Here is a 14,398-nt window from a genome sequence, read left to right on the forward strand (position 1 = left end):
CCACCATTCAGGATAAAGGCATGGGGTTCCCACAAAAAGGGCTGAGGGGGTTAGAGGTGGGAGCTAGCGGTAATTGCGAAGCATTCAGGAGTTTCTTCAGATGCAACGAATTGGCGCAGGGTCGCATTACAAAAACCCTTTTCGCGTAACCATGCGACTCTGCAAACCCGAACAGAGCGCAACAAACTCACATACAGAAGCACAGAAGTTACAATGGAAACGATAAAGCAGAGGGATTGGGACCAAGCACCAAAGCCTGTTCAAAGAAGGGTTTTAGATCGCGTATACTTCTTGTGGCCCCCACCCTTTACAGCCTGAACTGTAGATCACCTCGAGATGTCCAAGATCCTCTTGACGAGATTTCCGACTTTCCTCTTTCTGTCTGAGGCCCCAGTGGCCCACCTGGTGAGCAGCGCACACATTTTTTGAATGTGTATGACCCGAAAACGGGAATCACGAAGCCTTTCCTTCCCTTTGAAGATCACTGCAAAGGACGCCGCGCAATATAGAAAAAAGAGCAGCCGCCAACTGACCCAGAGAGCGAGAATAGGAGGGAAATCTCCGGGAGCGATAATCCAAGCTTCAGAAGAAAGTCTACACCGACGAACGAGTCCATGGAACACCTGCGCAAATCGCTGGCGACACATGGCGCGAGTATGCAGCAAAGCTCGAAAGCGCAAGAGGCAAGTGAAAAAGAAAGCCCCAGAAAGATGTGTGATCTTCAAAGTTTAGGCAGCTCCATATCCCACGAGTGACCACGCTTAGCCCACTAACACTGCCGCTGCCCTCCTGCTGCTCCGTTTTCGGCCTTTCCAGCCACTGCTACGAACAACTCCTCCAGCTGTAGCTTCATCTGCTTCCACCGGCGCTCTTTTCTTCTTACCGATGGTGACAGCACGTTGCAATGCAAATGCAGAACTTGAAATCCGAGGGCCCCCGATCCTTTGCGGAGGCAAAACATCTGCAAGCGCGCCAACAAGATACTGCCAACTCCAAGCATCAAGCCCCAAGCACACAACTTTAAACTCCCTATTCAACAAGAACTAAGACACACCGTAGCGCAACGTCCGAGCCACTGCCGCAGAGGTGCTTCGCGACTCCAAGGACGGAAACCACCGGGCTGCCTTTGAAATGGATGCCCAGAACCTCCTCTATCCTGCAGCATTGGACCACACAGGTATCCCGAAGCGTAGGAAACCGAAGCACTCGCACAGCAACTACAGCAGCGGGCAAGCGCCGTCAGCGGCTGCACCATGCAACGAGGAGGGGTGTCAAGCCATCGCTCATAGCGCAAACAGCAGGCTACGTTTTTCCACTAGTCGCCAATGCACATCCGCTATAGGTGACTCTAGACATCTAAAGCCTAGAAATGCCACCCCAGCTTTGCCTTCAGACAACACTGCCGAAAATAAGAAATATACTTTTTCATGTTTGGCCCGCCGCCCTCTCCCAGCGTTTCCGCGAGGCGAAAGAAGTCAGCAGTCGATCCGTCTGCTAGTGATCGCAAGAGTCGTGATTTAGGGCCATGCGGCAGTCCTCTTCCGGCAGCAGGAGGAGCAGAGGCCTCGCGTGTTGCAGCCGCAGCCGCCGTGGCTGTCTCTGTTGTGCACTCGGCCACTGTTGAAGCGGAAAAGCAAGGAGAGAGACTGCTTTCCTGGCTGCTACCCTCCACTCCACTAAAGGACCCTTCTTCACTTCGTGCCTTCTCTGCTTTCGGCTCTCCTGCGCCGTTATGCAGCGCCTGCTGCTGCGCCTCCACTGCTGGTTTCACTTTCGGATGCGGAGGCAAAGCGAATCGGCATCCATAACGAAAGAGGGTATTGAAAAAGCCAGGAACATGCGGCCTGCAGAAAGTCACCCAGTACAGACAACATCTCTAGCCGTCACTTTCAGTAGGCGGGACTGGCAGGTGCTCGCCAGGGAGAGGGAGGAAGCTCTCCATTTGCCTGCATCTGGCGGTGGTGCCGTTGACGAAACTCATAGTTTAGGGCCGTTAGTGCTTTATGACTTGGGGTGATGACACAAGGCATTCTCATGCACAAGTGCTTTAGGGTTCAACGTATTGCAGGGCACTTCTAGGCTTACTGGCGGAGAGGGCCTTGAGCTCGAACATATTGCAAGAGCGCCGAGAGTGAGAAATCCGAAATATCCATCCGAAGGCGCACTGGAGGGAAGGGTAAAAATGGCAAGCTGCCGAGGCTTCGGTCTGTATTGCATCCGCTGCTCTCATCCGGAGAAGCAGCGGCAACTAGAGGGGCAGCAGCCAAGGGAGGCGCGTCACTAGCGGAACCGCCAACAGTCGGAGAGTGGAGGCTTGCTGATCGCGCGCTTTCTTCGTACTGCATCACCGCAGTAGATCGCCAGCCTGTTGCTTCCTCGAGTAAGGGATTGTTGGGGCCGCTGTTGCAGTCGACCGCTGAGGCACCTGTTGCCGCAGTCCCTGCAGCCTTGCGTCTTTGCGCAGCTGCAACGGCAGCAGGGTGAAGCCGCCTAGGCTCGTTCGGATTGCGCAGCAATTTATCTTTTGCCTCCTTCCGGTAGCGACGCGCCTCCCTATCAACCACAATGCAGCGGATGCCACGATGTCGAGGGGCCTCCCCAGAGAGCAGAACGCTGGAGGAACCTGCCTCGAAGGCTTTTGCGCCTGCAGACGGCGCAGTGGCTGCAACGGCAACGGCGGACCAGCATCCGAGCCAGCGCGTGAGATCCCCCTTTCCTGAGCAGCAAGCACACGCAGCGGCAGCTCTTGCAATGCCAGAACGGCGCACATGAGGCAGGCAGAGCGCATCCACAGGTTGCCAAGTGCAGCGATCCAGTCTCGGAAGAAGAAAACGCCTCCCTCAAGCCGGCTTCGTCAAGAGGCGAAAAGTTCAGACACACAAAGACACACCGCAAATATCGTGATGTCACCCAGGGGGCCCACCAGACAGTGCCTCAGCACGACGACTGCACTGCTGCAGCGATGCAGCGAAGGGGAAAGGCTCAAGTCAGCAGGTCTCTTCATCCACAGTAAAATTTACGAATCCACCAAATAAATATCACCGAGGCAGGCACTTTGCCGGCTCGCCCCTCTTCTTTGACGTGCCTAGACACCGCAAAACCACAAGGCTTCCCCGGAACGAAGACTTGCCTGCGCCGAGCTCTACAAGCAAGGTATGATCGCAGCTTGCCGACTCAAGATATGCCTCCAAGAGGCACAAGGAGAGAAGCTGTAGCAGCTGCTGCTGGTGCTTGTTCAGGTGCTCCTGCAGATGCAGCAACAGCTGCTGTAGCAGAGGTAGCTGCCGCTGGCGCGGCGATGAAAGGGCCTTCTGCAGCTGCGCCTCGACAGAGGCGAGCGGGGTGCCTTTTCCACAAGATTCGGCCGACCCCGTACCTAGAGCTACTTGACAAGCATCAGCTGCAGCACGCAGCAGCATTGCTGCGTCTGGTGTCATGGTACCGCAGCCGCTATCGGCTTCAGGGTCACAGCACTTGGAAATAAAGGCAGAAGCAGGCAACGCCTGCCCACATTCCCAAGGCGCTACAGCTGCTGGTGTTTCATCTTCCGACACTGCTGGTGTGCCATTTGATGAAGCCTGCATGAGATACTTCAGACACTGTTCATAGACTCTCGAAATCTTGCGCTCGAGCTGCGGGGTGAAGGCCGCCGCTGTATCTGAGGTTTCAATGTACCTCGCATGCTGCTGCTGGTGGTCTTGTTGCTGCTGCTGGCCTTGCTTTTGCTGCTCGTCTTGCTGCTGCTGTAGTGGTAGGTTCGTTCCTGGTTGCATGAACGGCAGGCAGTGCGAGAAAGCGATGTCTCTGGCCTTCGTGCACTTCTTCAGATGAGCCTGCAGCCGCAAGCTGTAAATACAGTGCGAAGGATCCATGGGACAGGGGATTCTGTCGCCATGCCGCCCACTGCTCCTTCTGTTCCTCCCGATCGCCTCTGGATCTTCACAGGTCTCATGATCATCAGCTCCTGCTTCCCCTGCAGCTGGAGCGCAACAGCTCGCTACCGCAGCACAAGAGTCACTGCTGTGAATGCCTGGGGCCTCCTCAGCAGGCTTCATCCTCTTTAAGCGGCCCCCAACAATCGCGCGTAAATTTTCTTGCTGCGATCCGGAACTGCCTTCACGCCCAGCTGACAGACTTGGAGGGGCCCCACCATCACCAAGGGCCCCGGAGTCACTCAAAGTTTCTGGCAAGGGGGCCCTCAGCGGAGAAGGCGTGGTCATGATGCTCGACGTGGTTGAGCAGTCGCGCTGAACGCCGAAACACGAATAGCTCATGAATTCTGTACCCGTTCAAGCCCGCTTCTTGGGTCTGATGCTTAGGCTTCCAACAAACCTCGGCGGTTTCCTGGTGTAGAGCCGAACTCAGAACGTGATGGGGGCCCCTCGAGCTAGGGGGCCCTGGTCCCACAAGGGCCCCGCCACCCACTGGTTAAAGGCGTGTTCTGCATTGAGCCAGGAGAAACGCAAAGATTTACATGGAATAGTCGTCCTTTATTGCAACAACTCTCGTGGCTGCCAATCCTGTGCTATGCACAGTGCCTAGGAGGGACCGGATGACAGGGGTCGACTACACCCATTGCAACCATCTGCAGTGGAGGAGCGCCAAACGCAGACTTCTATCATGAATACAAAAGGGAGACTTATGAGCTTGGCTACAGGATTTAAGAGGAAACTGCATGGTGCACGATATCCTACGTGCGCGCAGTGAGAAAGCTTCCACTTATTGGCAGTTGCGCTTTTAGGCATTGATTGTAGTGCGCATGAGTATTCCATATGAGAAATGAGGCGACAGCGACAGCGCCTTGCGGTCGTGAAACCTGTGCGAGTATTTTGTTCACGTCACCGAGGCGGATGCAGGAAGGCTGCTTGCGGACCTCGGGGTGTGTGGTCACAGAGCCCTGAAGGCTTTTGAATACCGCGCTTAAAATGTCAACAAATACTAAATCCTGAGGAAGAAGACGAGACTTTGGTGCATCCCCTTTCTTTCATTGCTGCAATTCGCTTTTTGATCACCTGATAAACACAGTGATGGCCCTGTTATATGACTTTGTGCGTATGCGGCCATATGGCTTAGTCGTTTAGAAAAAAGGAGGATTCACGTGGAAATGGGACTAAACATAGTGTAAAACACACCCAGCTCTTTGCGACAGGCGGGGGAAAGAAGGGCAACAAGTGCTGCCCACATGTGAAAAAGGGGTCTGTGCATGTGATGTACATTTTCGTTCACCCCAATCAACAAGCATGTAAGAAAGAAAATACATGGGGACAGGAACAAGTAAGAGAATTGGGCATAAAGGTCTAGGAGCATCACTAATTTCTTAAAACATTACTAAGCAGGTCAAAAAACGCGGCAGCGTTTCGGTGCCAGTCACCTCGCTGTGGGCGTGGTTCCTAGAGGCTCGAAACCCGATAAACTGATAGTACCGTAGACAAATCTGTGGCACAATCCTCACCAGGGAAAGAGCTTTTGCGATATTGGCCGGGCCACATAGATTCGCATAAATCTGTATATGCCGGTGGGATACAACAGGTTCTCCGCATCTCTCACGGCCTCCTTATACAACCGTGGGCTATATATATATATATATATATATATATATATATATATATATATGTCTGGTGGACATATATGTACACAGAAGCCGACAGGGCACAAGCTTGTTACACGACAACAGGCAGCAAAGCGGAAGCTTCATATGGGGAATCGCGGATTGTTAGGAAGGCGCACGCATCTTGAGACGGCGCGATAGACACTTGACTGAGCAACCAGGCGGAGCGTGTATGCCATGGATGGGGGAGCAGCTATAGTGCATTAGAAGAAAAGAAAGATGCGAGAGAAAGGCTGCAGCTGCCCAGCGCTCAGAGTACAATCTGCCTGTCTCCGTGTGGCTAACTCGATAACAACTCCACTTATCCTTGACAAAGTACCTGCACTAATTCCCCTCTACATAAACCCGTCCTCCTTCAGCGTACACCCCTTGCACGGCACCTGTCCCAGAGTCTAGATATCGCTGGCAGCGGATGGGAAGGCTTTCTTGACAGAGCCATGTTCAGTTAGCCCCTCGTCGAGGCCTTCTTCAGGAGACTGTAGTGATTGCCCCTTTTGGGGCATTACTTTTTGCGACAATGACCCGTTTCTTGACTCCGAAGACTTTTGGGAGTAGACGGAGCTTTCCCGTGGCTCGCGCGGTGAGGGAGGCCGCCCTGCACAGAAATAAAGGGGTGTCTCTTGCACCGCACCAACTACCAGTGAATTAGGGCACTACCCGCACACACAAGGAGCCCTTCAGGAGGCTGAAACGGCAAAGGAAGACACAGCAGAGAAACGCTCCAAACAATCCTTTGTAGATGACACCCACTGCCCCAGCACCAAGCAAGCCCCAATGCCTCTTGAAACAGAGTTGACGGACACAACGACGAATGCAAGGTGACGACACGCGCGCCAATACGATGATACAGGTGAAGCCAAAGAAGCAGCAAAACGTCTTCAAGAAGGCTGCAAAGAGGAGGAACTCTCTGCGGAAGGCGTGCGGAAAAAATGCGAGGCAGAGACAGTACAAGAAGAGACGGCAGCGAGCGACACAATAGCACACTTAGATTAAGGGCACGCTACGGATCCAAAAACAGTACGAGTAAGACGCACAGGGCTCTTGGAGTTCCAGTGAAGCCACATCGTCTTCAACATGCTCGCGGGCTGCGGCGGCCAGAGAAAGAGCGCGACTAACCAGAGATTTGGGGGCTTCAGCAGGCCTGCACGCCATACACATGCATTTTGCACAACAGCAACAATCAGAACCTGGGCATCAAAAAATTGCTATGGGAAGAAATGTTGCGACAGAAGGGGTGTAGGAAATGTCAGAGGCGGAAATAACACAAGAAAACACAATGCATCGGGGATTCGAGCTGCAGCTCCAGCGAAACCAGCAGCTGCAATCTCAACTGTTGCACGCTTTCGTCCTTTTTTGCACACAACGGGAGCGCTGTAGCGTGTGTGCACCTCAGTTTCGGGCTGCTGCAGCAGCAGGCGTTGGAGGAGGCGAGTTGCAGCCTCCGGTGAAGGAGCGTGAAGGCAGGGCCCTGGGGCAGCAGCATTCCAATACCTGTAACAGAGGCAGCATTGCGTAGGCACCATCGAGCGACGCAAGACAGGAGAAGGGGAGATTCAAGGCCTCAAGGGAGAAGATGAGCACTGCTAGGATTCAACACCCCGTACGCACTCACCCCCACGTAAGTGCAAAGACATACGAGTGCATCCTTTTTAAACAAGATGTACAACCCCCCATTATGCGTCGGAACCCCCAAAACGTGAGCCGTGAATATGACAAGGGTGCGCTGATTTCCAACAACACCAGCAGCTGCTGCTTTTGATGTAACACTGGCCGCTGCCTGCCACCCGGATGCCACACCTCTCACAGCCGTTAGAAGATGCGGGTCTAGAGGCTGCTGATGGAGCTTCATCCTGAGGAAGGCGAATTGTCGGCTGTCTAGCAGCAGCGCGAGCTGTTCCAGCTGTAGCATTTCGAGGGCCGACAGGCCGTCTTCTCGGCTCCTGCATCAGGCGAGCCAGAAGGGAAACAACAGAGAAGCAAGGGCGTCGCAGCTTTACTATACAAGCGCGAATGGCCCCCCATCACATGGATCCTTGCAATCTACGAGATAGGCTCTATAAACGGGATAAGCTGCATCAAATGACAAGAAGAAGTGCGATACGAGTCCGAACGACAGAAAATCAAGACGCCGCTTTGCATCAGGTGTGTGTGAGTATTTGTGTGTATGTATGTTTTTGTTTGTTTGTTTGTGTGTGTATGTGTATGTGTGTGTGTGTGTGTGGTATTTTAAGTTAAGTCATAAGCGGTTGCGACGCGGCGAAAACAGATGCATGGAATGATGCGAAGGGAAGGAAGGGGTTTCTCTTCTGAGGGGCTTAAAAGCAGCGAACCAACGAAGCACACGAAGCCAATCGACACCTTTGCCGTCGCATTGCGATGTGCAGGTGCACTTGTGCCTTACAGTAGCGCGACCACTTCAGCAGCCACCTCCGACTGCCCCGCGTATAATGAGAGAGCAATCAACCAAACGGAGTTAGTTGCCCTGGAGAGACACATCCATCTCACAGCCCAACAGTCGAAAACGGCTTGCAGCGCACAGAGGATGCCACTGAATGCCGGAAGGGGCATCCGGAGAGGCTTGAGAGGATGCTTGTTCGTGTGATCCTATGATATTTTTGCCCTTTTTGCTGCTGAATCTGTTGCAAGACTTACCAGGTGGGCAGCAGGGCTTCAAACATCGTGGTATCCCCTTCTGGGCGGAACAGAGCGGCGGCAGCAGCCGTACCAACAGCAAGAGGAGGAGCAAAGCTCAAGATGCCATCTAGCTAAAAGGACTAAATCCAACTGCAACCCTAGCAATGCACGCCTTCTGACGGGGGAGCCCGCTCTTTGCAGCCATCCCCAGTAAAGCGAAAATGCCACAGACCCCAGAAACCATGGAATGCGTTGGTCCAAGGTGTTTCAGTACTTACCTCTGCGCAGCTCCTGCCGAACGCCCTTCACTTCCTGCGTCGCGAAAAAAGCCACAGCACGCCATTTTTCGCAGACCCTCTTTCTAAAGAGGTGAGCCTACTAACAGCGGGGCGGGGCAGCAGGTGGGCCCCCCCCGTATCCCCCATTTGCCACGAACTGCAGAGCTAGCCTCCGTCACGCAGGGTGGCAGACATGTAAGCGGCGCGCTAAGTTGCTTTGCAGACAGATTCCGGGGGGGAGCTAGCCACGCCTTTGATGCCCACCTAAGAGCCGCGGGGTCTGTGGCTCCTCTGTTCTGCAGTGGCGAGCCTGTGGAGGCCTCAGGCCTAACACTCCCTACACATTCGTACCTTGGCACTAAAGAGGTCAATGCTCAGAGCCTGGACAATCTGATGCAGAAACTGTATCGTCTGCTTTGAGTCCTCTTCAGGGGATACCGGAGGAGCCGCGGCTCCCTCCTCAGCAGGCGTGCTGGGAGTGTCACGTCTTGCCGTTGCGGCCTGGCCTGGTGCTGCGTCATAGCCCGCTGCTGCCGACGTCGATTCAGCCGCCTTCTTAGCAGCGACAGCCGATTCATATTGGTGCTGGAGCTCCACGGCAATGTGCATATACACCTCACAAGGGTCCCCCATGGTGCAGAGCTGCCGTAGAGCAAAGTGCCCGCGGCCATCCTGCGAGACGCACATCCGAGCCCTCGAGTCCTTCTTCAAACGCCGAGAAGCCGCGTATAAAGAGCAGGCAGCGCGCTTCCACTGCCATGTAAGCATTCAATGCAGAAAACTCAACACAACACTCAACGGTTTGAGTGCCTAGCGGCTTAGGGTGTTGTGCTTACCAGGAGGGAGCGGTTTGCCTTCAACAGCCGCAGCAGCTCTTCCACGACCACCCGAATGTTTGTCGAGTTGCGCTGAATAAATCGGCCTAGAATTGAGAGAGCCATCCTCACGATATGATTGGTGGCTGCTGTTGCCACAAACCCAGCAGCTTCACGATTCCTTGTGCTGGAAGCGGACTGCTGGCGGCTCGGTGCCTCAGCTGCAGACCCCGCTGCTCCAGAAGCCGCTCCTACTGCTGCTGGTGCTGGTGCCAAAGCACTCTCAGCCGTCAACGCAGTGTACAGGACAGTGGCCACTAGCTGCTGCTGCTTATGCAGCAACAACTGATCTGGCTGCTTGTGCTGCTGCTGCTGCTGAAACAAACTCAAAAAACGCTTTCGCAACGGGCCGGCCTTCTGCTGCGGCTGCTCCTCTGTCAGCTGCAGCAAATGTGGCTTCTCAACGAGCATCAACTCCATCCACTGGAGGCACAGAGAACGGACGTCGTCTGCAGCTGTTGCTGCACCCCCGGGAGTGTCTGCGGCAGCTCCGGCCGCTCCCGTTGACGGTGCTGGTGCGGAATATGATAAAAGGTATCGAGCAGCGCTGCTGACAAACTCGGAAAGATCCAGAGCAGTAGTTGAGACCAACACCTAAACAAAAGGTGCACAAGCAGCACCAGCAGGGGGATCCACCGGCATCAATACAGAGCCACAGAAAGAAAGAGCAGCATCGAGTGGAAAGCTGAGATGACATACCCTAGCAATGACGTGTGCATGGACTTCCGCAGCCATCCGCGATATCTCTGTGTGAACGCACACGCAACCACCACACGCCGCATTGCGACTTTTCCTGCAGCAACTAGTGCTACTGCTGCTTCTCTTCCCGTTGTCGCTGCAAAAGTCCGCGGCAGTGGATCAGCGACGGAGACGGGTGTAGAGTGACTTGCCTTCTTCTGCTTCCGCAGCGGAACGCAAAATGCTTTGCAGCATTCGGCAGCCAAGCGGCTGCAGCAGCACCACACCCAGCAACAAACACAAAGAGCAGCTCTATATCTAAAGTTCCAAACAAAGGCAAGGGCAATCGAAGCCTAGAAGTAGGCCCGACGAACGTACTTCCAGGTGTCTCTGAACCTCTAGGTGCCACTGTGCCTTGGGAGTGGAATCTGCAGCTGCGACTTCTTCCTGCCGCTGCTGTGTGTCATCCGGTAGCAGTAGCAACAGCAGCTCGTGCAGCCAAACGAGGGCAGTCAGGTGCGTGAAGGAGCTGTTGCTTTTGTCGCTACAACGCAGCACAACCTCCGCCGTCTGCGCTACCACAGCTGGATCCGCTGCGGCAAAGGCATAGCACGTGGATTGGCACTACGCGCATCTTGTCTAGAAGAGCAGGAGCTCCAGAAAGCTTAAACATCAGCTGCGCGCACTGTGCAGCTGCAGGCAGCCAGAGGGGTGCAGCACAGCCTACGGATATCCTCCGTCTTCAAGAGGAACAAGAACATTATGACAAGAGATTTAGCAACAGACGCATCAGCGGCCCTCGGCTTCGCTTACTCTCAACCGGATCCGAGCGGAGATCCTCCAAGAAATTCGTGACACACAGATCGGCGGCTTGGCGAATATCCCTGCGGCAAAGACCATGCAGGGGTAACAGCAGCAGCGCCGGTGGGGTGAGAGATCTGCGCTGCTGCTCCTCGCGCTCAGATGCAGCTGCTTGGCCAGATAAACGTCTTGCCCCCCTGCACGGAGTGCCACTGCAGCCGCAGTAGCAGAGCCAAAAGAGTCACTCTTCTCCTACCGATGAGAATCCCCAAGGAGCTCCAGCAAGCCCCCCAGGAAGAGCGGCAAATACTGCAGCATGTCGATGCCTGAAGGCCAGCAACAGCCGCCGAAGCACACCAGCAACATACACATGCGCATGCGCACCAACGTACCAACGACGTCTCATGAACCCCGTGTGCTGCGATGACGCTTCCAAAGCAGTAAGCAGCAACAGCTCCGGAGCCTTGGTGGCAGTGGCAACGCCAGCATTGGAGGCGCCACAAACACAGCGAAGCTAGATGAGCAACAAAGGCAGTGGACGTTGTACTACCTGTACTAGTTTCCAGCAAAGAAATCCATGAGAGCTGCAAATACAGCACGCGGAAGGCAGCAGTGGCACGCGTGTGTCTTTTAGACGTTAGGAGCCACAAGCAGACGACCTTACACCAATCGAAGAAAAACACCGTTCGCTTCTTACTGCTAAGACTTTGATATAGGGGTTGCGGACGAGAAGTCTTTCAACAAGCAAATGGATGAAAGCCGGGGTAATAGGTCCTTGTGCTGTCGCTGCTGTTGCGGCTGCAGGTACTCCCACTGCCGTTGCCGCAGCGGCAGCAGCTGCTGCCTTTGCAGCTGCCGCTGCAGTTTCTTCCTTTAGCAGGCTGTCAACAAACCCGACGCCTTGTCGCACCTCCCTGTCAACGTCCCCGCAAAGCTGCACGCGTAGGCACACATATATACACACAACCGCATATATATATGTATATATATATGTATATATATATATATATATTGTATACACAAACACAAGACATCAATGGGGTAAGCAGCGCCCCTGCCGGCCAGGTGTTGATGCCTTCTTCTGGCTTTGTCACTGCTCCTGTGCGGCACCCGGCTGTGCGTGAGGTTCAGCTAGCGCGATCCGCAGAAGAAAATTTGAAGGTTTATCGAAGTGGGAGTGTGAGGGGCACTCTCTACGGGTGGCTGCGCAGCTTTGGAGCCGCCCAAGTGCCTTGCTGACTTTGCAAAGCCCATCAAAGAGCTCGGGCAGAAATCGCAAGCTAAGGCTCCTGGCGGCCTTGAGGACGTTGAACAGACTCTGCAGCAGACAGCCTCCACACGCCGCCAAAGTAGCGCATGCAGGGGAGGCTCTACGGGGGAGGCGGAAGCGGCAAGCCTCGCAGCAGAGGGGAGGATGGAAGGGCTGCAGGGTGTAGAAGACTATAAGGAGTGCCCCAGTGCGAGAGACAGAAAGACTGTCAGTGCCAGCAGTATATCGCTCAGCAGCGAGGATGAGAGACAAGGAAGAGGCAGCAGCCTCGAAGACGCTCAGGGAAACGGCTTCTACCCACCTCGCACGCATAGTATCGTACTCGCGGATCTGGATCACCAAACGACTTCAAAAGAGGCCTCAGCAGGAGCAGCAAGCAGCACTCCAGGCCTCCAGACTGCACAAAAATACTCCCGCACACCGCTAGGAAGGGCAGCTCCAGGAGGTTCCCCCCCATAACCTGAAGGCAGACTTTCTAAGGATTCGGAATCGATCCCTGAGGGCAAAGTGCGTAGTGCGCATGATGAAGGCATACGTCAAAGGCGAGACCAACAGCTGCAAGTCCCAATAGTCCGCCCTTGCGTATGTTGGCAATAGGACTGGAGAGGAAGTCGGTGGTCAGAGCAGCAACTGCTTTCTGAACGACGGCAACAATGGCCTCCGTGTCTTGCCGTTGGCTCTCCTGCAGTTCTTGTGGCTTTTCCGAGAGACTGGGGGATCCCTTCGCAGAATATTGCATGTCTTCATCGCCTGCGGTGTCTGGTGCGGCCGAGGCAGCTACCGCCACTTGTTGCTTGATGAGCTGCTGGACAGCCTGAGCCGCAGCCTTCCGCTTCTCAAAGCTTTTGTCTGCCAGGCCCCTGCAGTTATCCCTCCCAAAGAGAAGCCCTGCAGTGGCGAATTCCACCGAAGAACCATACATGATGGAGGCCTTCACACGGTTCGGATTACCAAGCATGAGACGCCAATCCCCGCAGTCATCGCAAGCGCTACCGCGGAAACGCCTGAGATTTGATGCTCCAACAGACGCTGGAGCGATAGCGCCTCCACAGTGCCGCAGCGGCCGGCGGCACCGGTCGAGTGTCTGGTGTTGAAATCGCCTTGTTGGGGTTGCCGTGCAGAAGAGGCATGAATATAAATGCCTCTAGTGCCGCACACGCCACAGTCCGCGTTGAATTCGTTTGAATAATCGCAGTTTCCCCATCCAGACGGCTGGCCTCGACCTCGTGCCGGAAGGAAGGCACGGCGGGATGGAGTCGAAGGCCCTATGTGGAGGCGCGCACTGCGGAACTCGACACCGCATCAAGCGCGCATTTTTTCAGTTTTGAGTCGTTACACCTTCACAACTACAGATTCTTGATTGTCTAAACTAAAATTGATGGTTTTTGTATAGCGGGATGCCCGGCTGGGGGGCTGGGAAAATGCCAGTGCTGGGGTCCTAAGGCGCCACTTGAACAGTAAAATGCGTCTCTTGGGGGCAGACGCGAGGCCCCTAGAGCGCATTTCTGGCTGTAATCACATCAGCCTAGGCTTAACAATGGCTCTTGATTACTTTGGGCCCCTTTGAATAGTCGAGAAGATCCTTTAGCTCCGACTCTTCAGGGCTTCTCAGCCTATATATGATTCCGGTGTTGTTCCCGACAGGGACCGCACGACACGGGAAGTCATTCTCCCCGTACATACAGTGCGATAAGACGAAGTAAACCCTAAACACGACAATTCTTGCTCATGGGCTTCCAGGTGTACACGTGAACCTGAGGCACCTCGCGTCCTGTCGTGTTGCAGTGGCAATATGCCTTTTTGGCACCACAGCTAGTACTTTTACTTGGCTGAAGAGGGGCCATAAATTCCAATGGCCATAGAGGCGCTGCTGTTTAGCAGTGTCTGCCACCGTGGACGCTCAACGGCGCGAGCAACATTCCGTTTGTCGGTGCTGCTCCTTCTACTCCTCTTCCAGGCGCAGCGTGCAGAAGCAGCAGCAGCCCTGAGATGTCATGCCAGGAGCAGAGCCTGCTGTCACTGCAGTTCTGGGGGCCCTACTGGCTTTTTGCATCCTGCAGGAAGTGGTGCCCTGGCATTGTGTAGCGGCAGCAGTAGCAGGGCTGCTGCGGTGTACGAACACCGGGCGCGCCATCGCCATCTGACTTCACATGCTGCAGCAAGCACCGAAAACGCTGCCCAAAGCATCTTGCGGGAGCAGGAGAGCCAACAACAACAACAAAAGCAGGATGGCAGTGCGGCGGCTCCCCCTCAG

General features: G+C 54.7%; 2 protein-coding genes across 2 annotated transcripts; both read right to left on the reverse strand.

Moving 5' to 3' along the window:
• Positions 1-50: 50 nt before the first annotated feature.
• LOC34619008 lies at positions 51-5,540 on the reverse strand. The gene is made up of 10 exons (XM_026334149.1): positions 5,424-5,540; positions 3,131-4,247; positions 2,086-2,716; positions 1,673-1,844; positions 1,422-1,564; positions 1,045-1,156; positions 775-875; positions 534-623; positions 331-402; positions 51-159 (listed from the first exon to the last, which is right to left on the reverse strand). Exons 1-10 carry the CDS (start codon positions 5,538-5,540, stop codon positions 51-53), a joined length of 2,664 nt encoding a protein of 887 aa, XP_026189934.1.
• A 460-nt stretch (positions 5,541-6,000) lies between these two features.
• On the reverse strand, positions 6,001-13,066 carry LOC34619009 (protein VAC14 homolog). The gene is made up of 19 exons (XM_026334150.1): positions 12,680-13,066; positions 12,446-12,541; positions 12,115-12,192; positions 11,572-11,808; positions 11,425-11,458; positions 11,131-11,200; positions 10,887-10,957; positions 10,452-10,666; positions 10,286-10,343; positions 10,095-10,141; positions 9,357-9,989; positions 8,872-9,192; positions 8,521-8,554; positions 8,261-8,297; positions 8,010-8,090; positions 7,406-7,548; positions 7,016-7,099; positions 6,643-6,738; positions 6,001-6,203 (listed from the first exon to the last, which is right to left on the reverse strand). The coding sequence occupies exons 1-19, from the start codon at positions 13,064-13,066 to the stop codon at positions 6,001-6,003; spliced, it is 2,925 nt and encodes a 974-aa protein (XP_026189935.1).
• Between the last annotated feature and the right edge of the window lie 1,332 nt (positions 13,067-14,398).

Source organism: Cyclospora cayetanensis, unplaced genomic scaffold, assembly GCF_002999335.1.
Source record: "Cyclospora cayetanensis isolate NF1_C8 unplaced genomic scaffold, CcayRef3 CcayRef3_contig_37, whole genome shotgun sequence".
NCBI lineage: Eukaryota > Apicomplexa > Conoidasida > Eucoccidiorida > Eimeriidae > Cyclospora > Cyclospora cayetanensis.